Genomic DNA, 27,658 nt, shown 5'->3' with positions numbered 1-27,658 from the left:
TAATTTACTGTTTTAAAAGAAAAGGTGCATAAGAATATGCCCCCCGCAATTTCCCCGATCTCTAATACACTTTAGAATCTCCCTCCACCCACGACGTGGCAGCAAAAAAAAAAAACAAAACACTGCAATTCTATTTTTATGTCAACGATGAGAAGAGAACACAGAACGTTTTGCGAGGCCAACAAAGAATGCAAGGCTTTTACACAACAGATCGCCGGCTTTTTCCCAAAAGATCCTTTTACAAGCCCCAGAGACAAAGATGGACTGGATAAAACCAGGTAACCCTAGGTTTCGCCAGGAGAGCATCTAGATAAAACCCCACCCCCTAGCAGAGCGCTCAGCCTTGTCTTTCTTTCCCCCGGGCGCATGCGCAGCGCACTCTCCTGCCTCCGCACGCCTTTTCCAGCGAGTCGAGGAGGCGCTTACGTCACCGTGCAATCGAAGAGAAAACCCTTCCGCTGCTCCACGGAAAACGAGTCCACGCACCTTTAACTTTCCTTACCCCTCCTCCTACCCCAATGCCAAAGACTTTCCCGGCCCGTTGCCAACAGCCCAGCTTTTTGCCGAACTTCTGAGTACGCTCGTTGGACGGAAAAGGCGGCGGAGAGGAAAAAGTGGGAGGATGAGAGACCAAACCAGGGTTGTTTACGGGGAGTGAGCGGGTCTGGGAATCGGTCCGCGAGGGCGGAGCCGAGGAAGCCGGCACTTCTTTCTCTCCTCCCCTCCCTCCCCAGCCTTCCCCGCGAGCGGACGCGGCATCGCCTCTGTCTCGCTTTTTTCTTATTTTTCTCCCCCCTTTCCCCTTCCTTTTTTTTTTTTTTTTCATTTTTCCCCCTTCCCCCTCTTTCACCATTTCCCCTCGGAGGCGCTTCCCCTGGGCAGGGGCAGAGCCGGTCTCACCCCCCGCCTCTCCCCGGCCCCCGCCGCCCTATGGCGAGAGGGAACCCCCTCCCCACCCGGGCACAAGCGGCGGCGGTTGGAGGAGCGGGACCGGCGGCGGCGGCGGCCTCAGGTCCGGGGGCGTCATGGAACTAGTTCGCTGACCAACCCACCGGCTGCAGCCGTGCGTCCCGCTCGAGCGCCCGCGCCCGCGCCCTCCGGCCCGCTTCCCCCTCTTCTCCCTCCTCAGCCGGCCCGGTCCTGGCCCCGCGCGTCTCGTCGCCGCGCGCAGAGGAAAATGAGGTGGTAACGGGCCCCCGGATGACCCCTCGGCACCACTTTGAGGTCTACAGTTCTGCCGGGGAGGAGGAGGAGGAGGAGGAAGAGGAGGAGAAGGTAAGGGGCGGGGGCGACCCGCGCGCGACCCTCTCCAGCGCCGCGCGCTCCGTCGGGGAAACCTGCCGGACACCCCCCCAGCCCACCCCCGCACCAACAACTCGGCACCTGCCCAGTTTGGAAACAGCTCCGCTGGGTTCCCTTTCGGGCCAGTTTTTTCCGTCAGCGCGTAACTTTTTTTGTAGCTGCAGCAAATCGCCTCCTAGTGAGCGTTCTAGGCTCCGCGAGCCCGGGGGACACACAAAGAAGGGAACACCCCCCCCCCCCCCGCCCAATCCTAGACCTCAGCGCCTCCAAGGGACCCGGGGGAAGATCGTTCACTTTGCAAAGTGGGCGGTGCTGGGGACAGGGTCGGGGCACATGATGGGGAGAACCTGCGGGAAGGCGGGGGAGAGGAACGTTACCCGGGGTTTTGGGTGGGTGGGGAGATCTGCCGAAGGAGCTGAGCTTAGAGTTTGCACCCTAAGGGCAGATAAGAAGACCGAAAATTTGAAGTGGGCAGAAGGCCCTCTGCCGAGCTAGTGATTCCACTGCAGGTCGTTTGGGTAGGAGTTGCGAATTAGATAGCAAAGTAGTGAAGGGTATCTTTCGGAGGTAGGCTGGCATCAGACTGGAGATCTTTGAATGTCAAAGTTTTCAGCTTTTATTCTGTCGGTGGGAGCCACTCAGCGTTTGAACAACAACAGTGCGACATTATGATGTTAATAGTAACACTTGTTGAGGCTTATTAGTGGACAGGCATGGTTCTAAGTGGTTTGCAACTTACTGAATCTTCACAGGGGTAGGTGGTTCAGAAACATTTTACAGATGAGGTAAACTGAGGCTCCATAAAACTCATTTTTCCTACTAGATGACAGGACGCGGTGGCCAGAATTCCAACCCAGGCAGTCTGACTGTGCTATACAGTCTGTATCTCGGAAGAAATTAAAGTAGTCTTATCTGCTTCTAGCTTTTCCAGGTTATTTGTGGCAGACAAAGTAGAAGGGAACAGACAAATAAGGAAGAATGGACAGGATTCAGATTTGCTAGTCAGGGACCAGACACATCAGAAGTTCCGAGCTTCTGAACTAGAAGTTTCTGAATACTGATGAAGAGCAGACTAGTAGAATCAGTGTGTTTTGGGAAGGTGCACTTGGATGGTTTGCAGTTAAACTGAGTTAAGTGAGTTTTCATGGCAGTGTGACAGACTAGTTTAGAATGGAACTCTCAAATATTTCTTGATTAAGATTGGAAGCTTAACCTGTGTACATGTTTTATTACGATTGTATGCTACAATCAAAGGTGAAAAGTATTCACCTTTTTGTGCATATTTCTAAGTCTTTAAAAGAGGCGTAATAAAAATACAAACTTCATAATGTGCTTCCCTGGTAGCTCAGTCCATAAAGGATCTGTCTGCACTGCAGGAGACCTGGGTTTGATCCCTGGGTCTGGAACATCCCCTGGAGAAGGAAATGGCAAGCCTCTCCGGTATTCCTGCCCGGAAAATCCTATGGACAGAGGAGCTGGCCAGGCTACAGCCCATGGGGTTGCGAAAGATGGACACGACTTGGAGACTAAACCCCCACCACCAAACTTAATACTGTTCTTTGAGTTTGAGGAATTAAAATGGCAGTATTTTGAACAATACCTGGCCAAGTAATAAGCACTTACTGTTTTTTAGCTAAGCACTTAACAAGTGTAGGCTATTATTATTACTTATCTAGCACAGTGCTGAACTCTGGAGAGTTTGCCATCGAGGTTAATAGAGACCATTCTACAGATAATCCCTGGTGGCTCAGAGGTTAAAGCGTCTGCCTCCAATGTGGGAGACCCAGGTTCGATCCCTGGGTCGGGAAGATCCCCTGGAGAAGGAAATGGTAACCCACTCCAGTATTCTTGCCTGGAGAATCCCATGGACGGAGAAGCCTGGTAGGCTACAGTCCACGGGGTCGCAAAGAGTCAGACACGACTGAGCGACTGAACGGAACGGATCCTACAGATCCGTTTACCACAGTAAAGTTATCCACTTTAGTAAACTTTTTACTTTTGTCATATCTGTCGGAATTCTCATTATGTCAGTTGACCCAAAAGTGACCCTCTCTCTGCAGGATCCAGATATTGAGTGTATATCTGATCTGCGATAGCCAGATCAGATACTGCAGTTTCACTTTTCTGTAGCTTGGAAAATGTGAAACATCCCCACAGATGTCCTCCATTCTTGTATTATTTATATCCCATTTTTTTGAAGTTTAAGGAAATATGAAATTTTTGTTATGTTTCCCTATTGTGTTTTGTTTGTTTGTTCTTTCTGTTGATATGGTGTAGGGCTTCCCTTGTGGCTCAACTGGTAAAGAATCTGCCTGCAATGCAAGAGACTTGGGTTCAATCCCTGGGTTGGGAAGATCCCCTGGAGAAGGGAAAGGCTGCCCACTCTAGTGGCAGAATTCCATGGACTATATAGTCCATGGGGTTGCAAAGAGTCGGACATGACTGAGTGACTTTCACTTTACTTCGTGGCATGTTACATTGATTTCTGAATGTTAAACCAACTTTGCATTCCTGGGCTAAATCCCACTTGGTTATGGTGTATAATCCCCTTTTTATGTTTTCAGATACGGATTGCTAGTATTTCGTTGACGAATTCTGCCTCTGTATTTAAAAGAGATATATATTGGTCTACAGTTTTCCTACTGTAGTCTTTGATTTTGGTAGCAGGATCATAACTGGCCTCATAAAATGAGTTGAGAAGGACTCCTGCTCTTTATTTTTTGGAGGAGTTTATGAAGAATTTGTCTTAATGTTTCTGTAAATGTTTGGTAGAATTCACCAGTGAAGCCATTTGGGCATGGGGTTTTCTTTAAGTTTGTCTTACTAATTTTAGAAGGCTGGCAGATCCTGTGAGCCACCCTGGTGAGAGTAGCTAAAGGAATGAAATAAGTTTTACAAGAGTTCATCAATTACTGATTAAAATTAAGTTTAGAAGAAGTCTTAGAACCTAAGCAGTTCAGTCTGCATCCAGTATAGATATTTCTTCTAAATACCTCTAGACAGGTGATTATCTAGTTTACACTCTTGTTTCTGAGGTTGATATTTATGTTTACTTTAAATTAAATTATAGTGAGTCTGTTTATCTCAGATTGTGGAGAATTTGAGAAAAGTACCAAGGCAACAAAATTGGAATCTCAGAACATCTCAGCAGAATATAACAGTAAGTGGAATTTAACGAGATGAGTTTGTTTAAAGAAAGAATGCATTTCAGGTCCTGAAGAAAAATGTAACATCCTCCCCCACCCCCAAAAAAGGCACCAAAAGCCCACGACAATGAGGCGGGGAGGCAGAGAAGTTTGCCTAAGAGTGTACCTTAGAAAGTCTTATAGAGTTTTAGCTGAGCATAAATTTTGTCTCGGTAACTGAATAGCCTCTTTAAAAAAAAAGTAATGATCTTAGAGGGCATTAATAATTGGTGCTAATTTTGAAGAGCAAAAATCATGTCACATGAGGAACTCTTGAATAGTTTTTCAATTCTGCAGAGGATGAACTGATGAGCATGATAACAGCCTTCAAACATTTGAAGGCTCGATCTTTGAAATAGATCAGACTTGGGTTTGTTTTGGTTATATTTTTTTGGTTTTGGCCCCAAGGGTTGAAATGAGCCTTTGATTCTATCTCTGTTTCATCAAGACACTGCTGTGGGCCCTGGGTTACAAAAACATGATAGATATGAATGCAAAGGAATTTATAGGGAAGATAGGTATTTCTTCTAAATACCTCTAGACAGGTGATTATCTAGTTTACACTCTTGTTTCTGAGGTTGATATTTATGTTTACTTTAAATGAAATTATAGTGAGTCTATTTATCTCAGATTGTGGAGAATTTGAGAAAAGTACCCAGGCAACAAATTGGAATCTCAGAACATCTCATCTTGGAAGAAATTACCTTTTAGGTAGACCTTTCAGGATAGTTTCTTATTTTCCACTCTCTAAATTATTTAACTTATTTCTTAATGTAAAAAGCACTTCACGCCTGATATAGAAAATTTGCAAAAAACCAGAAGTTTAAAGAAGCAAAAAGAAAAAAATCACTGTCCTGTTAACCAGAGGTAGTTTGCAGTAGGTTAAGCAGTAAGTTAGTGAAATATGTGGGATGATGCATAGGGAAGGGGATATTAGCTAGAGTTGGGGCAGCGGGAACACAGAAATTGAAGATTAGGCCTGTATATTTTGTTTTTCAAATTTTAATTTTTATAAAAAATTAGGGACTTTTCGTGTCTTAAAACTGGACATTAAAACATTTTTTAAAAAGAATCCCTGGAATCTGAATCAGATAGGTAATACAGGTACATAGCTGATAAAATGGAATAGTTATTCGAGGTCTTCAGTGAAAAACAGCATTCCCTGGCTGCTTGACTTCCCCCCTCTCTTCTCATTCCCTAGAGGTTTTCTCATTCCCTAGAGGTTAACCACTCTTAGCTTTTAGCTTTTTCTCTTGTTATTTAAAAATCATACTTTCAAATAACTACTGCTGTTTTTTGATGTTTGAGTTTTAGATATTATTTATGTTTTCTTCTGAAATATAAAGATGAGGCTCTCATTCTGCTTTCTAACTCCCCTCATCCTACCAGTGAAGTTTTATCACAGTGTTTGTGTTGAAATCTCTATTCAGTATTTTCATTATTATTGCTTTGTAAATATTGTGGTATATTATTAATGTTTCAGTTCAGTTGATCAGTCGTGTCCGACTTTACGACCTCATGTACTGTAGGCTTTCCTGTCAATCACCAATTTCTGGAGCTTGCTCAAACTCATGTCCATTGACTCATTGATGCCATCCAACCATCTCATCCTCTTTTGTCCTCTTCTGCTCCTGCCGTTAATCTTTCCCAGCATCAGGATCTTTTCTTTTTTTTTTTTTTTTAATTTTATTTATTTATTTATTTTTTTGCATTACAATAGTTTAATATGAACAATCAGAACTAATTAACAGTATAACAATATTTTACAACTGAAATAATTAAAATAAACTATAAAATTACTACATAAAACAGGTCTGATCTAGCTTATTTACTTTCTATAATCTCTTCAGTGCTGCAAAACCATTTATTTCTTTTTTTTTTTCATGTCTTAATAAACACTTCGTCTTTTTGTATTGCTTTTTTTTTTCATCACAATAATAGAAATATAACATGTATCACTGTAAAACACATTTCCACATAAATGCTGATAAGCACAAAATATTTTTCATCATTTACATTTTAACTGTAATAATATATGGCAGAATTAAAGCTGCATCCATCATGTGTCTAACTCACCTTGCTGTAATGAATTTTTAAATGTAATGGTTTCTGTCGCAAAGTAAAATCGTACATAATGTCTAGTGACAAAGTACGCTGGTGGATGGGTGGATTTGGAAAATGGAAATGCAACTTCATTTTTAATTAGATTTATAAACTTCACCACCTCCACCTCCAGCCAGCTTCCCAACCCTCCCTCCCACCACCATTATTTATTTATTTATTTAAAATGAGGCTTTTAATTAATGTTTGACAGAGCTGATTCAGGTTGAATAGACTAAATTTCTTTAAACAAACTTACTTATACTCCAGAGTCCTTTAAAAACTTAATAGCATTTATACATTGAAGGTATTTGATTTTCTTGTAACTAGCACTTCAAATGCAACAAGCATTTGAAGCAACAAGCATTTGCCCCAACAAGTAAAACTTTCTACAGTTCATAACTTTTATAAATAAATGTACAGTGAATAAGTTCTCTGAAATATTTCAATATTTCTGCATGTTTAGTAACATCGTAAAATACATTTCAACTAAAATTCACAAATCTAAAAACCTGTTAGGCATTTTTAGGCGTTTTAAGTTGGAAATGAAGACCAATGTTACATCGTAATATGCCAATTACAAATAGTACTTTAAATAGCAAATACTACAGTTTGTCCCAAACTTTAAAAACTATTCATGAACTCAACACTGAACTATTGATGGCTATGAGAATTGTTTCCTAGCCTTTTTGAAAATTTCAACCCATTTACGTTTAAGGTAATTATTGATAAGTATGATCCCGTAGCCATTTTCTTTATTACTTTGGGTTCAAGTTTATACACTCTTTCTGTGTTTCCTGTCTAGAGAAGATCCTTTAGCATTTGTTGGAGAGCTGGTTTGGTGATGCTGAATTCCCTCAGCTTTTGCTTGTCTGTAAAGCTTTTGATTTCTCCTTCATATTTGAATGAGATCCTTGCTGGGTATAATAATCTGGGCTGTAGGGTATTTTCTTTCATCACTTTAAGTATGTCTTGCCACTCCCTTCTGGCCTGAAGAGTTTCTGTTGAAAGATCAGCTGTTATCCTTATGGGAATCCCCTTATGTGTTATTTGCTGCTTTTCCCCTGCTGCTTTTAATATTTGTTCTTTGTGTTTGATCTTTGTTAATTTGATTAATATGTGTCTTGGAGTATTTCGCCTTGGGTTTATCCTGTTGGGGACTCTCTGGGTTTCTTGGACTTGGGTGATTATTTCTTTCCCTATTTTAGGGAAGTTTTCAACTATTATCTCCTCAAGTATTCTCTCATGGTCTTTCTTTTTGTCTTCTTCTTCTGGGACTCCTATGATTCGAATGTTGGAGCGTTTAACATTGTCCCAGAGGTCTCTAATATTGTCCTCATTTCTTTTAATTCGTTTTTCTTTTTTCCTCTCTGTTTCATTTATTTCTACAATTTTATCTTCTAGTTCGCTAATCCTGTCTTCTGCCTCTGTTATTCTATTGTTTGTTCCCTCCAGAGTGTTTCTGATCTCATCTATTGCATTATTCATTGTATATTGACTCTTTTTTATTTCTTCTAAGTCCTTATTAAATCTTTCTTCCATCTTCTCAATCCTTTTCTCCAGGTTATTTATCTGTAACTCCATTTTGCTTTCAAGATTTTGAATCATTTTCACCATCAAAATTTGAAATTCTTTATCAGGTAGATTCCCTATATCTTCTTCTTTTGTTTGTGTTGGTGGGCAATTATCTTGTTCCTTTACTTGCTGGGTATTTCTCTGCCTCTTCATCTTGCTTATATTGCTTTGCTTGGGGTGGCCTTTCCCTCTTCTTGCAGTTTGTGGAGTTCTCTTTATTATGTAGTTTCTTCGCTGTGTGTGGGGTTGGACGGGTGACTTGTCCGGGTTCCCTGGTTAGGGAGGCATGTGTCAGTGTTTTGGTGGGTGGAGCTTGATTTCTTCTCTTTCCTTTAGAAGACAATGGCTGCTTTTCTGGGAGCCTGATGTCCTCTGCCAGTATTCAGATGTTGTTTTGTGGACTTTACTCCGCATTCAAATGTTCTTTTGATGAATTTGTGGGGAAGAAAGTGGTCTCGCCGTCTTATCCCTCCGCCATCTTGTTCCTTCCTCCCCAGAACACTGGATTCTTATATTCCACTTGATCGTGGAGTACCTCTTCCCAGCTGCTCCAGCAAGGCGCAGCCGCTGTACCTTACCTTGGACGAGGGGTATCTCCTAAAGGCCGCCCCTCCTGCTTTGAATGTGGATCAGCTCCTCTCGGCCCTCCGGTGCCCAAGCAGCCACCGCCTCCTGGACGTGGCACAGCTCCTCTCGGCCACCGCCCTAACCCTGGGTGCAGGGCAGCTCCTCTCAGCCACGATTCTGCACGTGGTCGGTTGCGCCGGGAGCCGGGCATCTCTCGCGTCTGCGCCGCCGGGAGCCGGGCGTCTCTCGCGTCTGCGCCGCCGGGAGCTGGGCGTCTCTCCAGGATCTTTTCTAATGAGTCAACTCTTCACATCAGGTGGCCAAAGTATTGGAGCTTCAGCTTCAACATAGTCCTTCCAGTGAATATTCAGAACTGATTTCTTTTAGGATTGACTGGTTTGATCTCCTTGCAGTCCATGGGACTCTCAAGAGTCTTCTCCAACGCCACAGTTCAAAAGCATCAATTCTTCGACTTTCAGCTTTCTTTATGGTCTATCTCTCACATCCATATATAACTACTGGAAAAACCATAGCTTTGACTATACGAACCTTTGTTGGCAAAGTAACCTCTCTGCTTTTTAATATGCTGTCCAAGTTTTCGTAGCTTTTCTTATTACATTTTCTTATATTTACTTTCTTGCATAATCTCTTTTTCTGAATTTAATAACCTTTTTAGTTGATAGTTGTTGTTGTTCAGTCACTAAGCTGTGTCCGACTTTTTGCAGCCCCATGGACTGCAGCATGCCAGTCTTCCCAGTCCTTCACTATTTGCTGGAGTTTGCTCAAAAAATCTATCTGCTGATGCAGGAGACTCCAGAGATACAGGTCTATCCCTGGGTCAGAAAGATGCCTTGGAATAGGAAATGGCAACCCACTCCAGAATTCTTGCCTAGAGAATCCCATGGTCAGAGGAACCTGACTGGCTACAGTCCATAGGGTTGCAGAATCTGAGCATGCATTCACATACATGTCCATTGAGCTGGTGATGCCATCCAACCATTTCATCCTTTGTTGGCCCCGCCCCCTTCTCCTCCTGGCCTCAGTCTTTCCCAGCATCAGGGTCTCTTTCAGTGAGTCAGCTCTTCACATCAGGTGGCCAAAGTATTGGAGCTTTAGTATCAGTCCTTCCAATGAATGTTCAGGGTTGATTTTCTTTAGGATCGACTGGTTTGATCTCTGCTGTCCAGGGGACTCTCAAGAGTCTTCTCTAGCACCACAATTCCAAAGCATCAATTCTTTGGCACTTTCATCAAATCTAATTACGTTTTTTTTCCACATCCTTCCACAGTGTCTCCAGTTTTCTACTTAACAGTTAAATCTCTGTGGTTTCCTTTTTTTTTTTTTAACTTTAATGTAGCAACATCTCTCAGATGCTTTGCACTGATCTAGACTTTGCTTTTTAGACTTGCTCATTTTAGAGTGCCAGTTACCTTGCATGTTAAGTCACTTCAGCTGTGACTGACTCTTTGCAACCCTGTGGACTGGGGCCTGCCAGGCCCCTCTGTCCATGGGATTTTCCAGGCAAGAATACTGGAGTGGGTTACCATTTCCTCCTCCAGCAGTCTTCCCAACCCACAGATCAAACCCACATCTCTGTGTCTCCTGCATGGGCAAGTGGATTCTTTACCACTAGTGCCAGTTAGTTACCTTACTGTTGAGCTTTCTAGATCAGCATTGTCAAGTAGAAGTTACTGCCCTGATAGAAATGTTCCTTTTCCGTACTGTCCAGTGCAATATTCACTAGCCACATGTAGCAGTTTATTACTTGAAATATGGCTAGTGTGACTGAGGAATTTTAACTTTATTCAGTTCTGATTTTAATAGCTATTTGTGTAGCTAGTAGGGAAAACCACTAGACCATTCAGATATGACCTCAATCAAATCCCTTATGGATTATACAGTGGAAGTGAGAAATAGATTTAAGGGACTAGATCTGATTGATAGAGTGCCTGATGAACTCTGGACGGAGGTTCGTGACATTGTACAGGAGACAGGGACCAAGACCATCCCCATGGAAAAGAAATGCAAAAGAGCGAAATGGCTGTCTGAGGAGGCCTTACAAATAGCTGGGAAAAGAAGAGAGGCGAAAAGCAAAGGAGAAAAGGAAAGATGTAAGCATCTGAATGCAGAGTTCCAAAGAATAGCAAGGAGAGATAAGAAAGACTTCCTCAGTGATCAATGCAAAGAAATAGAGGAAAACAACAGAATAGGAAAAACAAGAGACCTCTTCAAGAAAATTAGAGATTCCAAGGGAACATTTCATGCGAAGATGGGCTCGATAAAGGACAGAAATGGTATGGACCTAACAGAAGCAGAAGATATTAAGAAGAGGTGGCAGGAATAAACAGAAGAACTGTACAAAAAAGATCTTCACGACCAAGATAGTCACGATAACGTGATCACTGACCTAGAGCCAGACATCTTGGAATGTGAAGTCAAGTGGGCCTTAGAAAGCATCACTACGAACAAAGCTAGTGGAGGTGATGGAATTCCAGTTGAGCTATTTCAAGTCTTGAAAGATGATGCTGTGAAAGTGCTGCACTCAATATGCCAGCAGATTTGGAAAACTCAGCAGTGGCCACAGGACTGGAAGAGGTCAGTCTTCATTCCAATCCCAAAGAAAGGCAATGCCAAAGAATGCTCAAACTACCGCACAATTGCACTCATCTCACACGCTAGTAAAGTCATGCTCAAAATTCTCCAAGCCAGACTTCAGCAGTATGTAAACCGTGAACTCCCAGATGTTCAAGCAGGTTTTAGAAAAGGCAGAGGCACCAGAGATCAGATTGCCAACATCCGCTGGATCATGGAGAAAGCAAGAGAGTTTCAGAAAAACATCTATTTCTGCTTCATTGACTATGCCAAAGCCTTTGACTGTGTGGATCACAATAAACTGTGGAACATTCTGAAAGAGATGGGAATCCCAGAGCACCTGACCTGCCTCTTGAGAAACCTGTATGCAGGTCAGGAAGCAACAGTTAGAACTGGACATGGAACAACAGACTGGTTCCAAATAGGAAAAGGTGTACGTCAAGGTTGTATATTGTCACCTTGCTTATTTAACTTATATGCAGAGTACATCATGAGGAACGCTGGGCTGGAAGAAGCACAAGCTGGAATCAAGATTGCCGGGAGAAATATCAATAACCTCAGATATGCAGATGACACTACCCTTATGGCAGAAAGTGAAGAGGAACTCAAAAGCCTCTTGATGAACGTGAAAGAGGAGAGTGAAAAGGTTGGCTTGAGGCTCAACATTCAGAAAACAAAGATCATGGCATCTGGTCCCATCACTTCATGGACAATAGATGGAAAAACAGTGGAAACAGTGTCAGACTTTATTTTTTTGGGCTCCAAAATCACTGCAGATGCTGATTGCAGCCATGAAATTAAAAGACGCTTGCTCCTTGGAAGGAAAGTTATGACCAACCTTGATAGTATATTAAAAAGCAGAGACATTACTTTGCCGACCAAGGTCCGTCTAGTCAAGGCAATGGTTTTTCCCGTGGTCATGTATGGATGTGAGAGTTGGACTGTGAAGAAAGCTGATTGCCGAAGAATCGATGCCTTTGAACTGTGGTGCTGGAGAAGACTCTTGAGAGTCCCTTATACTGCAAGGAGATCCAACCAGTCCATTCTAAAGGAGATCAATCCTGGATGTTCATTGGAGGGACTGATGCTAAAGCTGAAACTGCAATACTTTGGCCACCTCATGCGACGAGTTGACTCACTGGAAAAGACTCTGATGCTGGGAAAGGTTGGGGGCGGGAGGAGAAGGGGACGACAGAGAATGAGATGGCTGGATGGCATCACCGACTCTGTGGACATGAGTTTGAGTGTACTCCGGGAGTTGGTGATGGACAGGGAGGCCTGACGTGCTGTGATTCATGGGGTTGCGGAGAGTCGGACACAACTGAGCGACTGAAGTGAACTGAACTGAACTGTGTAGCTAGTGGATACCGTATTGGGAAGCACAGTTCAGGATGGTTTCATACTTAAGGGGATAGTTTCATACTAAGTGGAAATTTTTATTTTTATTTTTTTTAATGAAGAGACTGCTTAGCCCTTCTCTGATTAGATTTTAAACAGGAATATTTGGGACAACTACTTCTAAAAATTTCTAGTTTAAAAAGCCTATGGCTTAGTTTTGACATATTGATGTTTTGATCAAAGTCCAAAGATTCTGTCAATTATATGGTCATGTTTTTATCTCTTTATAACTGAATTTCAGATTTAAAGGGAGAACGTTTTAGATAACTGATGATTATTGTAAACATTTTAATATATGGTATTTTAAAGAGTTGTAAAATTCTATATTGCCTCATAACATTTTTATTTTATGAATTGCTTAATAAGTACCAACGTATTTATACAATGCTACACTCACTATGTGTAATTAAATATAGAACATTGTTTTATATTTGCTTTTATAGGTAGCTACATCAAGCTGGGTGCAGGCAGATCCATAGGATATCATGAAGTTTCCAGGGCCTTTGGAAAACCAGAGATTGTCTTTCCTGTTGGAAAAGGCAATCTCTAGGGAAGCCCAGATGTGGAAAGTGAATGTGCCGAAAATACCTACAAATCAGGTAAAGATGTCTCTTTTCACTCTAGATAGGTGGCTTTTATTACCACTGTCATATGTTAACAGTATCTTGACACTGCATTGGAGAAATATGTACCATTAAAGATATTCGTTATATGAGAAAAAATGAACTGTTTGCTTTTTTGTTTTATCTGGGTACACCTTTAGGAAAATAAGTATGACCCTTCCCTTTCCTTGTAGCACAATACTTAGAGTAGGAGGCCTTCTTTATTTCTAGATACATAGCTCACCTTAGAGGCTGAACATAATCACATCCTTATCTTTAGTGACCAAAAACTTGTTCTTTCATAAATATTAGTAGAGAATTACATAACCTACTAAAGTCGTGTCAATGTCGAAAACTTCTAGGGAGATAATCAGCAGCTTACCTCTTAATTACTGTCGGCTATATGCCTTTTCTCTTAGAAATTTCATATAATTAGAGTTTTTATTTTTTTTAACAAATAGCTGTGAATATGTCTACTCCCCAAGATTTACTGGTATAACATGTCTTTACACATCTTTTATCCCTAGTACCTAGCTCTGTGCTTGGGATAAAGAATAATGGCCAATAAATTTTCAGTGTGTGTAAGCAAATGACAATATCTAAGCTTCCTTGGTAGCTTAACAGTGAAGAATCCCCCCTGCAATGCAGGAGACTTGGGTTTGATCCCTGGGTTGGGAAGATCCCCTGGAATAGGAAATGGCAACCCACTCTAGTATTCTTGCCTAGAGAATTCCATGGACAGAGCAGCCTAGTGAGCTGCAGTCCATGAGGTCATAAGAGTCAGACATGACTTAGCGCTAAACCACCACACCATAGGTTATTGATGTCTATGTGCTTTTTCTAATTCCAGCCTACTTTTATCTTCTTTCCCACAAGCTGAAGAAATGCATGTTTTGCTTTTAGTGTTACTTAGTTGTCATTTAGGGAATTGGAAAATTATTTAATCTGAATGAAAGCCTTTTATACTAGGAGCATTTGCATGTGCTATCAAATACATTTAATATCTCACTTGATCCTTTGAGGGCTTCCCTTATATAGTCCATAAGATCGCACACACTTGATCCTTTGAAAAAGGCAATAGTCCCAAATTGCTCAGGATTTCAACGAGTAAGTAGTAGAGTTATAATTTTGAACCTGAGGCAGTTTTCTTCCCATTATACTTTTTATTTTTGTATGCTTGTGTGATTCAGTCATTCGGTAAATGTTTGTTAAGTGTGATATTCTGAGCACTACTCTAGCATTGGGGATACAACTGTGAGAAAAACAGAAATTTCTGCTCTTATGTTCTGACATTCTAATAAGCCTCAAAGCTTTATTACATCTGCTTTTAGAACCATTTTTTGCTATTATCTCAAGTCAGCATGCAACCAACATGCATGATAAACTTTTATAACTTGGTCTTAGAAGGTGATTTCTATCAAGATTATAGTATATTGCTATATTATCACTTAATCTGACCTATTTTTATAGATATTTTAACAGATATTAGTAAGGCATAATACCCGAGAACAGAACAGTATCAGAACTTGTAAGATGGATCTGTTTGAGGTTTTGTCTTTGATAATGCCAAATAGAAACCCTGCTTAGTCACTCAGTCGTGTCTGACTCTTTGTGACTCCATAGACTGTAGCCCACCAGGCCCCTCAATCCACAGAATTCTCTAGGCAAGAATACCGGAGTGGGTTGCCATTCCCTTCTCCAGGGGATCTTCCCAATCCAGAAATTGAACCTGGGTCTCCAGCCTTGCAGGCGGATTCTTCACCATCTGAGCTACCAGGGAATCCTAGAAGTCCTACTTAGTTCTTATAAAATGTATGTGGGTTTGGTCTGATTCTGCTAGGAAATAAGAGAGAGATAGAAGTGAAGAGCTATAGGGGCTTGAGTTGCTTGACAGAAGAACCTCAAGATCACTTATCTGTTCTAATTCTTTTATTTTCTTCTCCAGCTCTCAGGGACCGGTTTTTCTACTTCCCTTTTCACAATTTTTTCTAACTGATTTCCCTCATTTTTCACTCTTTGCATAAGAGAAATAGTCTTATCTCTAAACCAACTTTTTCTTTGGGGGGAGGCTTCTTTTTTTGGTTCTGGTTAAAGCAGAAAAAGAAAATATTTTTAAGCTTTTTCTCTAGTTTTCTTCTCCTCACCTCTACTTTCACCTAAACACTACTACAAGGTCATTTTCTTAAAATTTTCATCTGCTGTCTTGCAGTTTAGGACGGAGTGATCATGCAAGAATATTATACATCTATCACTTCCCTTCAGTTTGCTTCTACAGCACTCTGTTCTTCACGTATGATAGCACACAATATTATAATTTCCTGATGATTTGACTTTAGTTTACTGGCATATAATTGGCTCACAGTAAATGTTTGTTAAATGAATGTTTATTATCTTTTTTTTTATAATTCATTCAGACTAGAGAAGTTCTTTTATATATTAATAGTTCTTTCAAGTACACAACAATTTTGTTACAAATTCAGGAGAAAAAAATTGAAGACTGGTTAAAGTGACATGTACTTTCATATACACTTTTTTTTAATATATACAAAGATAAATCTGCCTCAAGCTGTTTATATAAAGATGATTTTCATTAGAATTTTGAAAATCTAAGGATCCTTAAACTTAAATTCCATCTAATTTTGTGTTTCCAAATGTAGGATCTTGAACCACTGGGCTGCTAGGTGTATGTGAATCACCAGGAGGTGTCCTGCAGATTCCTCTCCCAGACCTAGTGGGCTTGTGGTGGCAACTATGGAAATTTGTATTGTAAAAAAAATCATAATTTTGGAATAGCTCAGTTGGTAAAGAATCCGCCTGCAATGCAGGAGATCCCAGTTCGATTTCTGGATAGGGAAGATCCTCTGGAGAAGGGATAGCCTACCCACTCCAGTATTTTTGGGCTTGTGGCTCAGCTGGTAAAGAATCTGCCTGCAGTGTGGGAGAGCTGGGTTCAATCCCTATGCTGGGACGATCACCTGGAGAAGGGAAAGGCTGCCCAAACCAGTATTCTGGCCTGGAGAATTCCATGCACTGTATAGTCCGTGGGGTTGCAAAGAGTTGGACATGACTGAGCAACTTTAACTTCACTTTGTTAATATGTGTTCAGTTCAGTCTCAGTCGTGTCCGACTCTTTGCGACCCCATGAATCACAGCACGCCAGGCCTCCCTGTCCATCACCTGCTCCCGGAGTTCACTCAGATTCACGTCCATCGAGTCAGTGATGCCATTCAGCCATCTCATTCTCTGTCGTCCCCTTCTCCTCCTGCCCCCAATCCCTCCCAGCATCAGTCTTTTCTAGTCAGTCAACTCTTCACATGAGGTGGCCAAAGTTTTGGAGCCTCAGCTTTAGCATCAGTCCTTCCAATGAACACCCAGGACTGATCTCCTTTAGAATGGACTGGTTGGATCTCCTTGCAGTCCAAGGGACTCTCAAGAGTCTTCTCCAACACCACAGTTCAAAAGCATCAATTCTTCAGTGATCAGCTTTCTTCACAGTCCAACTCTCACATCCAGACATGACCACTGGGCAAACCATAGCCTTGACTAGATGGACCTTGGTTGGCAAAGTAATGTCTCTGCTTTTTAATATACTATCTAGGTTGGTCATAACTTTCCTTCCAAGGAGTAAGCGTCTTTTAATTTCATGGCTGCAGTCAGCATCTGCAGTGATTTTGGAGCCCCAAAAAATAAAGTCTGACACTGTCTCCACTGTTTCCCCATCTATTTCCCATGAAGTGATGGGACCAGATGCCATGGTCTTTGTTTTCTGAATGTTGAGCTTCAAGCCAACTTTTTCACACTCCTCTTTCACTTTCATCAAGAGGCTTTTGAGTTCCTCTTCACTTTCTGCCATAAGGGTGGTGTCATCTGCATATCTGAGGTTATTGATATTTCTCCCAGCAATCTTGATTCCAGCCTGTGCTTCTTCCAGCCCAGCGTTCCTCATGATGTACTCTGCATATAAGTTAAATAAGCAAGGTGACAATAAACAGCCTTGCCATACTCCTTTTCCTATTTGGAACCAGTCTGTTGTTCCATGTCCAGTTCTAACTTGCTTCCTGACCTGCATACAGGTTTGTCAAGAGGCAGGTCAGGTGGTCTGGTATTCCCATCTCTTTCAGAATATTCCACAGTTTGTTGTGATCCACATAGTCAGGTCTGGGAAATACTGATTTGGTCTAATCACACAATAAAAAAAAGTTTTGACATCTCTGATGAGTGATCCTCTACTTTGTCCATTCCACCGTAGAAAAGCTCTACCAGTTATTGGAGATTTTTTCCTGAATTGAACCTGAAAACTGCTTCTTTCTATTGGCTACCTGTTGGTTCTAATTTGGTACACTGAAGCAGTACAGAATAAATTTGTTCTGTATTGTCTACTTATAATCCTGTTAAGCTCGAAAAGTCCTCTCTTTCAATTATATATCCTTTGTTCTTGAACCATTTTTCACTTGGCAAGGTTTCCCTTTTTACCATCTACTTTTTTTCCTCTGCATACACTGTCTTTACCATGTTTCTTAAATCATGACATATGAGTTGTGCTCATTAATGAGCAGTAGAGTGAGACTATTACCTCACTTTATTTTGGCTTGATCGTTTCATTACTATAGCCCTAAATTTTAAAAAAAAATTTGTTTTGGCAGCAATGTCTTGTTGTTGGCTTATTATACTGAACTTGTTTTTAAAACCTTTCTGTTTTATTTCTCTGCTTTTAAGGAGAATTTCCCTTATCGTAAATGTACTTTTTAAGTTTTTGACTTAGGTGCACTGTTTCATATTTATTCTTAACTAAATTTTAAATTGTTGATGTTTATCTGTTGATAAATTGATGCTGGCCCATTTTTCTAGCTTTAAAATTATTACCTAATATATTGGAGCTTCTCTGATGGCTCAGCAGTAAAGACTTCACCTGCAGTGCAGGAGATGCACGTTGGATCCCTGGAGCAGGAAATGGCAACACACTCCAATATTCTTGCCTGGGAAATCTCATGGACAGAGGAGCCTGGCGGGCTACAGTCCTTGGGGTCACAAAGAGTCAGACACGACTTGGTGACTAAACATCATCATCATCTAATATATTCAGTTCAGTTCAATCGCTGAGTCGTGTCCGACTCTTTGCAACCCCATGAACTGCAGTACGCCAGGCCTCCCTGTCCATCACCAGCTCCTGGAGTTTACTCAAACTCATGTCCATTGAGTCGGTGATACCATCCAACCATCTCATCCTCTGTCATCCCCTCCTCCTGCCTTCAATCTTTCCAAGCATCAGGGTCTTTTCAAATGAGTCAGCTCTTCACATCAGGTGGCCAAAGTATTTGAGTTTCAGCTTCAAAATCAGTCCGTCCAATGAACATTCCAGACTGATTTCCTTTAGGATAGACTGGTTGGATCTCCTTGCAGTCCAAGGGACTCTCAAGAGCCTTCTCCAGCACCACAGTTCAAAAGCATCAATTCTTCGGTGCTCAGCTTTCTTTATAGTCCCAACTCTCACATCCATACATGACTACTAGAAAAACCATAGCTTTGACTAGATGGACTTTGTTGGCAAAGGAATGTCTCTGCTTTTCAATATACTATCTAGGTTGGTCATATTTTTCCAAGGAGTAAGCATCTTGTAATTTCATGGCTGCAGTCACCATCTGCAGTGATTTTACAGCCCAGGAAAATAAAGTCTGCCACTATTTCCACTGTTTCTCCATCTATTTGCCATGAAGTGATGGGACCAGATGCCATGATCTTTGTTTTCTGAATGTTAAGCTTTAAGCCAACTTTTTCACTCTCCTCTAATCAAGAGGCTTTTTAGTACTTCTTCATTTTCTGCCATAGGGTGGTGTTATCTGCATATCTGAGGTTATTGATATTTCTCCCAGCAATCTTGATTCCAGCTTGTGCTTCCTCCAGCCCAGCGTGTCTCTTGATATACTCTGCATGTAAGTTAAATAAGCAAGGTGACAATAAACAGCCTTGACATACTCCTTTTCCTATTTGAAACCAGTCTGTTGTTCCATGTCCAGTTCTAACTGTTGCTTCCTGACCTGCATACAGATTTCTCAAGAGGCAGGTCAGGTGGTCTGGTATTCCCATCTCTTTCAGAATTTTCCATAGTTTATTGTGATCCAGAATAACAGTCAAAGGCTTTGGCATAGTCAATAAAGCAGAAATAGATGTTTTTCTGGAACTCTTGCTTTTTCGATGATTCAGCAGATGTTGGCAATTTGATCTCTGGTTCCTCTGCCTTTTCTAAAACCAGCTTGAATATCTGGAAGTTCACAGTTCACGTATTGTTGTGTCCTGGCTTGGAGAATTTTGAGCATTACTTTGCTAGTGTGTGAGATGAGTGCAATTGTGCGGTAGTTTGAGCATTCTTTAGCATTGTCTTTCAACTGAGGGATTGGAATGAAGACTGACCTTTTCCAGTCCTGTGGCCACTGCTGAGTTTTCCAAATTTGCTGGCATATTGAGTGCAGCACTTTCACAGCATCATCTTTTAGGATTCGAAATAGCTCAACTGGAATTCCGTCACCTCCACTAGCTTTGTTCTTAGTGATGCTTCCTAAGGCCCACTTGACTTCACATTCCAGAATGTCTGGCTCTAATATATTAACTTTGTCATTTTTGTACCATCTGTAGATTTGGTAAATAAATACATCTGTTTTGCCCCTAGGTTGGTTTTTTCTTTTCCGTAAGTAAACAGTTTCTTAAAGGATATATAGATCATAGACTGTGCAACTCATATTTTCACAAAATGACACTAACCACATTACCAGCACCTTCAGAAGCTCTTCTTGTGTCTTATATTTACCATCATCTATATTTTCCCTACAAAGAAACATTATCCTATTATCAGAGATCAATTTTTCTTTGTTTTGAATTACATTTATATATGGAATAATGAAATATGTCCTGGGCTTCTTTGCTCAGCATTATTATTTTATTTTTTTTGGTATAAGATCCCATCGTAGGGATTCATTTATCCATTTTGCTATTGATGGTCATTAGAGTCGTTTTTGTGTATGTCTTGTACATTGCTGTTGAGTGTATTCTTAGAGGTGGAATTGCTAGAACCTAGAATGTGTGTATTCTCAGGTTTAGCAGATACCACCAATTGTATTACTTACCCGAGTTGTTATACCACTTTTACACCCCATTTTTTTTTCTTTTTACCCTTACAGCAGAGTATGAAAGTCCCAGGTTGCTCTGCATCCTTGTGAACCTTGATATTGTCTATCTTTTTCATTTTAGTTATTCTGGTGAGTGTGTTATAGTATCACATTGGGTTTTAATTTGCATTTCCTGGGTAGCTAATGAAATTCAGCTTTTCATGTGCTAATTGGCCATTGACTGTTTTTTGGTGAAATGTGTGTTCATGTCTTTCACCTGGATTCTGTTGACTTCCTTTATAAATTGTTAGAAGTTTTTTGTTTTGCAGGCTCTGTGTATTACACGTATCTTCAGCTCTGTATATGTTGACTTTTGATAAATAGAAGATCTTAATTTTTAGTGGTCAAATATCAGAAATTTTTTCCTTTTTGCTTAGTCCTTTTAAAGAAATGTTTGCCTCACCCGGAGTAATAAAAAATTTTTTTCCCTTTGTGATATGATGTGAAGTAGGAATCAAGAATACTTTTTCTCCATTTAGAAAGCCAGTACTATTGATTTGAAATACAGCAGCAGCCACTGCCCCATAATGTATTTTTGTTATTAATGACGTGACTGCTGTGTATGAGTAAATACGTTTGTGGGTTAGTTTCTTGCCTCTCTTCATTGATCTGTTCACTTCTCTTAAATACCACACTGCCTCAGTTACTGTAGCATAATAATGTCATTGGTAGCATATACTTTGTTCTTTTTTTTTTCTTAACAGTTGTCTTGGCTATTTTAAGCCCTTTGCTCTTCTGTATATATCAATACTTTTAATACTCTTTTCAGTTTTGAAAAAAAAAATTGTGGGGTTTTGGTTTTACTGAATCTGTAGATTGATTTGGGGAAGAATAAACATGTTTATAATTAGTCTTCTAATCCATGAACATAGAGTATTTCTCCATTTTTCTTTAAAGATGGTCTTCAGTTTCTTTTAATAATGTTTGATAATTTAGGTTTATTCCTGGGTATTTGAGACTTGTTGAGGCTATTACAAATGGTATCATTTAAATTTTGTATGTCCTTGCTTCTGTATGCTGGTAGATTTTTATATAGACCATACTAAATTAACTTACTTAGTAGTTTGCAGAGTCTTTATGATTTTCTGTGTATTATACTCTCTCATGTCAAATGTGAATAATCATGGTTTTATTTTGTTCTTTCCAGTCCTCACAACTTTCTTTTCTTCCTGTTTTTCAGAATTAGCTAGGGTTTCCAGAATAGTGCTGAAGTCTCCATTTGAGGAGAAAGCTTTCAATATTTTACCATTAACACTGATAGTTGCTATATATTTTTTAATCTTTATCAGATTAAGAAATTCCTTTCTCTGCCTTAGTTTGCTTGGAGTTTTTTCTCATGAATAAGTGTTGAATTTTTACACATAATTGGATTTTATTAACATTTGTGCTAGGAGTCTTGCATATAAGGTCATGGGTAAGATTGGTTTTTAATGCCTTTGTTAGATTTTCATGATAAAGTTATGCTGGTTTTGTAAAATGAGTTGGGAATTATTCCTGCTTTTTTTCCCCCAGTCCTCTCCATTTGTTTAAATTGATACTATTTCTTTCTTAAATGTTGGATGGTTTCGCTTCCAAGCCCCTGGGGCCTAGAGATTTATTCGTGGGTAAATTATTTACTAATTAATATCCTTGGTAAGTATGAGGCTAATCAGGTCTTCATTTAAATGTTTTCTCAGTTTTGGTGAATTGTGTTTTTTAAGGAATTCATTTCATCTAAAGTTTCAAATTATTTGTTTAAAGTTACTCAAAGTATTCTCTTTAACATTCCCTTTTTTATTTCTTAGTTGGCATGTAGTTTTTCTTGATCACTCTTTCTAGAGGTCTGTCAGTCTTTCAGTTCTGTTGATTTTTCCCTATTGTACATTTTTTTTTCAAGTTTTGCTCTTTTTCCATGATTTCTACTCTTTGTATAATTTTCTGTTCTTTATCTTGAGAGATAAATGGTTTATCTCAAGAGAAATGTTTTCTTCTTTTTTAATACATTTAGCACTATAAAGCCAGAGAAGGCAATGGCAAGCCACTGCAGTACTCTTGCCTAGAAAATCCCCTGGATGGAGGAGCCTGGTAGGCTGTAGTCCATGGGGTCGCAAGGGTCAGACACGACTGAGCGACTTCACTTTCACTTTTCACTTTCACACACTGGAGAAGGAAATGGCAACCCACTCCAGTGTTCCTGCCTGGAGAATCCCAGGGATGGGGGAGCCTGGTGGGCTTCCGTCTATGGGGTCACACAGTGTCGGACACGACTGAAGTGACTTAGCAGCAGCAGCACTATAAAGCATCGCTGTCTACTCTTGCTAAGTTTGTTGTTAGATTTCATATTAGGTTCTTAATTTGAGTTGTGACATGTCTCAGTTCTAAAATTTCCCTTTTGGATTTTTTATAGATTTCATTTCTTTAGTGAACATTTTCATCTTCTCATCTGTCTTCCTTCCTCTCTGTTTGTGTATCAAGTCCTTTTGTGATGATGCAAAGACCAAAATCTTTTTGTTGTCCCCCTTTGTTTCCTCCCTTGTTTTTGATTACTTGGTTCTTTGTCTTGTCATGCCTGGTTATTTTTGATTGGTTGCTGAATATCATGAGAAATTGTAGAGGCTCTAGATGTTATTATTCTGCAGGAGGGGTCAGTCTTCCCAGTGGTGGGCAAACTGAAGAAGAAGCTTGAATCCATTGATGGACTGTGCTGATGGGAGGCTGGGTTGCTGTTGAGTATGACTTCATCTGTTTCTGGTTGTCCCCAACTTCTAGAGAGTAGCCAGGGATTCCAGCTGAGAGCTTGGAGTGTTTACTAGTGCCCTTATTCCTGAAGGGTGCTACACTCTTCCCTGAGCTCATACTTACTTTTCAGAGACTTTCTGCCTAGCCACTTAGATCCTTGTCCTTCCCAACTTCAGGATTTCATTCAGAAAATTAATTAAGAGGAAAATCAGCTGAGTGTCACGTTCAGATCTCTGACCCTCCCTCTTCCCGCTAGGTTCTTGGCTCTTCAAGTCACCAAATTTTGACTCCCAAAAACTCTGTTGGTTTCTTTGCTCATACTTTACACCTCTTGCCATACTCACAAGATGGGCAGATGCCTGAAAGGGGAAGCTATGCAGAGTGTTGACTCTTCTCTAATTGTTACCTCCTCTCTGGAATCTCGGCTCCACAAGGCCTGGCTGTCCCAGCAGTTCTGATGCCTTTCTGTCATTGTTAGTGGCTTTTCTAGCTGTTCTCACTGAAGTGTAGGTTTGCTGCTCCCTACTCAGTCATTGCCAAAAGCAGCAAGGTAATTTTTTAAAAGGGTATTGATCAGTTGTGACAGGAGATGGTGTGGGAGCACAGGAAAAGTACTTAGCCTGATTTGAGTTATCAGGAAAAGTGGTAGGGAGTGATGGTTGAAAAAGCTCTTAAAGGATAAATTAAAAAGCAAGTAAAAGAGCGAGAAGTGTGTTTCAACCAGAGGGAGCAGTGATATAAAATCGCATTACAGGAGCAAGGAAGAAACCATAGATAGAAGTATTGCTCTTATGCATTGAAAGGCAGAAAGGGATGGAAGGTGAGTGAGGCTGGAGAGGTAGGTCAGAGAGGGATTTGTGTGCCCTGCCTGGGGGATTATACTTCATCTTTTAGGTAATGGTGAACCTTTTAGAGTTTAATGCTAGACAGAATTTGTGTTTTAATAATCAGAATAGCACAAAGCTCTGTGTTTTACCATGTTGAATCAAACCATTATAAATTCTCTTTGGGATTAGTTGTTCAACCACTATACTGAATTCTCTTAACCCTATTTGAGCAATCCATATAAGAGAAAATAGATCTCTTGATCGGGAAATACGAGTAAGTCTTTGCAAACTTATCTTCTGTGGGGGTTTTTTGGTTTCTGTTAGTTTTGGCTAGTAATGATAATACTAGCCTTCCAAGAATGCTTTCTTGGCTCCATTCTCAGATTTTTTAATACAAAGCATGTTAAAGTCCAAAGAGTGCCATGTTTTCTTTCATAATTATTTGCATTATAATTGGTTTGAAAGAACTATTTATAATGTTTTGTAAATTTGTTTCTTCTGGCATCACAAAGCACTAGGTATTTTTAGAGGAAGGAAAGGACAAAACTAACATTTAACTGCCATTTGCATTCTGTGTGTTTCACACAAGTTAAATCACTTAGCTGTAATATGTAAATTTCTGTTTAGCTGTGTTCCCGTGTGTTCTACCTCTCCTTACGGCACATTATGTCCGTCTTCTGTGAGACTTCTTACAGTTATATGTTTGTGTTAGTTGTTTAATGTCAAACACAGATAGTCACATTATGTAATGTAATCTGTTATTTAGGGATTTTCCCCCCTATATCTCTGACCTGAAGGTATTGAATTAATGCTGTTTTTGCTCCTTATTGCTTCTCTAGATCATTGTTCTTTCACGTCCCTAAAAGCCTACCCACTTTCATCAGATTGTATCACCATCTGCCTCTCCTTGTATTAATTTATTTCATTGTCATTGAATTGTTCGGATGGCTTAATTAACATTGCCATTTGTTTGTTGTTGCATTTTTAGATAAAAGCTCCCCTTTGTAGAAATTTAATTTCTCTTGAATGTTTAATTATCTCCATCTAAAAGTTTTGTGGCTGCTTCAGTTGGTTCCCAGGGACCTTTAGGGGCTCCTGGTCCAGCTCTTAAAAGTAACACCTCACGGCTCTGTAGAAAATGGAATATTTTAAAACTAGTACCCAGGGACTAGCTGTAGGGCTGTGTCTACTTCCTCCTACCTCTAGAGAAGCCATAGATCCGGATAGTATTTTGCTGACTTTTTCAGACTCCTGTGAGAGTGAGGATCCAACTGCTGGCTTTAATATCCTGGCTTTAATAACCTAACTTCAGGTTCCTCTGTCAAGTTGGAAAGTAGTCTCTTTAGGACGTTGTTTTCCTGTTACCCGTATACCCCAAGCATTTCAAGCCCACAACTTCAGTCCTGTGAGCAGCCTTACGTTTCTTTTCGATTCACTGAACTGTGTCCCTGGTTGTGGGAGTGCCTGTCCTAGCGTCTTCTCCCTCCACCTGGATCTCTATTTGCAGGTCTGAGGAGCTTAGTGCTAGGTGACTGTGTTGACATCGGTCGCCTCCAGGTGGCCGTCAGTCCTATCCTTCAGAGTGAAGTCCACAGGTTTAAAATGCTTAGTTCTTTTCCTTGCCTTGCGAGTGATCACCCCCTGCCCTCACCCTTAAGATACAAGGTAGTTGCTGTCTTCTCCCAGAGCCTTTTGTCCTACTCCCACACGGCCAGGCGCCCTTCCAGTGTTCTCCCCTCATCCTGTGCATACCTCTGCTCTGATGTTACCGTATTTTATTAATGATTTCTGATTGTTTGCCTCATCATGAGGCTTTGCTTTAAAGTTTAAACAGGGAGATTTTCATTCTTGTGTTCCCATGGCCTGTCGTATGTATGATCCACACTTAATGTTCATTAATATGAACTCAGTTAAATGTCTTTGGTATCAGATGTTTTCAAATTATTGTTCATAGTCTGAACACCAGTTTGGTGGTGAGATATTAATATAAAAGGTTGTAAACCATCTTTGTCTCATTTTCTTGTCAGTGTTTCTTGTGTAGTATTCTAGAATCAGTTTTTATATAACAGAAGGAATTGACCAGGAGGCAAATATATATGGCATTAACCATCATAAATACCAGTGATAACTGAGTTGAGCTAAATATAAAAATTATTTATGTGTGATTAGTTGGTTTGGCCACAAAGAAATACTTTCCTTTTTGGGCCAAAGCTGAAAATTGACAGAAAGAGGAGTTGGAATAAAGGAAACTGGCCAGTGCAGTATCAGGTTACACAGAGCACCTGGCACTGCTCCTTGCAATGCTGAAGAAAACCAGGAGGAAGGGGAGAAGAAATTCTAGCTGAAATACCTATTTGAGGAGATCCATTGTCAAGATGTACAGCCTTTCATCCTTTAATAACTCTTAATACATCTCTCTGTGATAGAGGAATTAATTTAATAAAGTTGACTCTGAGTGATCAGGAAAAAGGTTTAAGCTGTGGTCTCTATACTTTCTGAGGAATGAGATAAATAATATATTTTTAAAGAGATTTCCATCCACAATGCTTATGATGGTAAATCCTGAAGTGCTCAGGTTAAACCTTTACTTGTCTGGAACCCTCACTTACTGAAAATGGCCTTTTCCACTAATCATGGAGGCATTTCTGTACTTTTTTGTGTTTACTTGACAGTAGTACTTACATATATCTGTTCTATTTATTAGTAGTAAATTATGTAAAATTACTAGGTTTTTTTTTGTTTTTTATGGTTCCTACAAAACTGAAGAGTAAATAAATATTGCTTTAAAGTATGTACCTTTTAAAAATTAAGTCTAATACCCAAAACTTTAATATGTAGGAAGATTAAAACGCTAATAATCAGTTTGTTTAGTAATCTCTAATGATAAATTCAAATTAATTTCCCCTTCAGTATCCTTTCATCATCTTTAAATGTATATTCATCTTTTGTCCCTGGTATCTTTCATTTATTCCTGTTCAGTTTAGTTTTCTTTTTAATGGACTGTCAGTCTGTTATCATGGCCCATTTAAGATAGTTAACGTCTGTTTGCTGCCTTAGAAAGAAATTCTCTTATTCTTACTAAATTTTCTTATTCTCAGGAATTGAGAAAACTTAATTCCAAAATTACTATTAGTTTGTAACAGTGTTACCTAAACTTTAAAACCTTAATTTGATTATATAGATTTGTGGTGTGATGACATTGTAAAAATTTTATTTAATAAATAAGAGAATATTGGATATTGATATTAAATGCTGTAACTAATATACTGCAGTTCAAAAGAATCAATTCTTAGGTGCTCAGCCTTCTTAATGGTCCTACTCTTACATCCATATATGACCATTGGAAAAACCTTAGCTTTGACTATATGGACCTTTGTTGGCAAAGTAATGTTTCTGCTTTTTAATATGCTGTCTTGGTTTCTCATAGCTTTTCTTCCAAGGAGCAAACGTCTTAATTTCATGGGTGCAGTCACCATCTGCAGTGATTTTGCAGCCCAAGAAAATAAAGTCTGTCACTATTTTCATTGTTTCCCCATCTATTTGCCGTGAAGTGATGAATCCGGATACCGTAATCTTAGTTTGTTAAATGTTGAGTTTTAAGCCAGCTTATTCACATCAAGAGGCTCTTCACT

At 40.1% G+C, this 27,658-nt stretch overlaps 1 protein-coding gene across 1 annotated transcript in view; it reads left to right on the top strand.

The window, feature by feature from the left end:
* Positions 1 to 763: 763 nt before the first annotated feature.
* Positions 764 to 27,658, top strand: part of CCNI (cyclin I) — a 43,736-nt gene continuing 16,841 nt past the window's right edge. Inside the window, exons 1-2 of the mRNA XM_055433981.2 lie at positions 764 to 1,275; positions 13,163 to 13,318. Coding sequence (XP_055289956.1) covers positions 13,205 to 13,318 — 114 coding nt within the window. The 5' untranslated portion in view covers positions 764 to 1,275; positions 13,163 to 13,204. The remainder of the gene's footprint in view (positions 1,276 to 13,162; positions 13,319 to 27,658) is intronic.

The sequence above is a fragment of the Moschus berezovskii genome, chromosome 5, assembly GCF_049115385.1.
Source record: "Moschus berezovskii isolate FMDL1 chromosome 5, NW_MosBer_1.0, whole genome shotgun sequence".
In the NCBI taxonomy this organism is placed as follows: Eukaryota; Metazoa; Chordata; class Mammalia; order Artiodactyla; family Moschidae; genus Moschus; species Moschus berezovskii.
The sequence above is the reverse complement of the archived record's forward strand: the minus strand, read 5'-3'. Positions and strand labels throughout refer to the sequence as shown.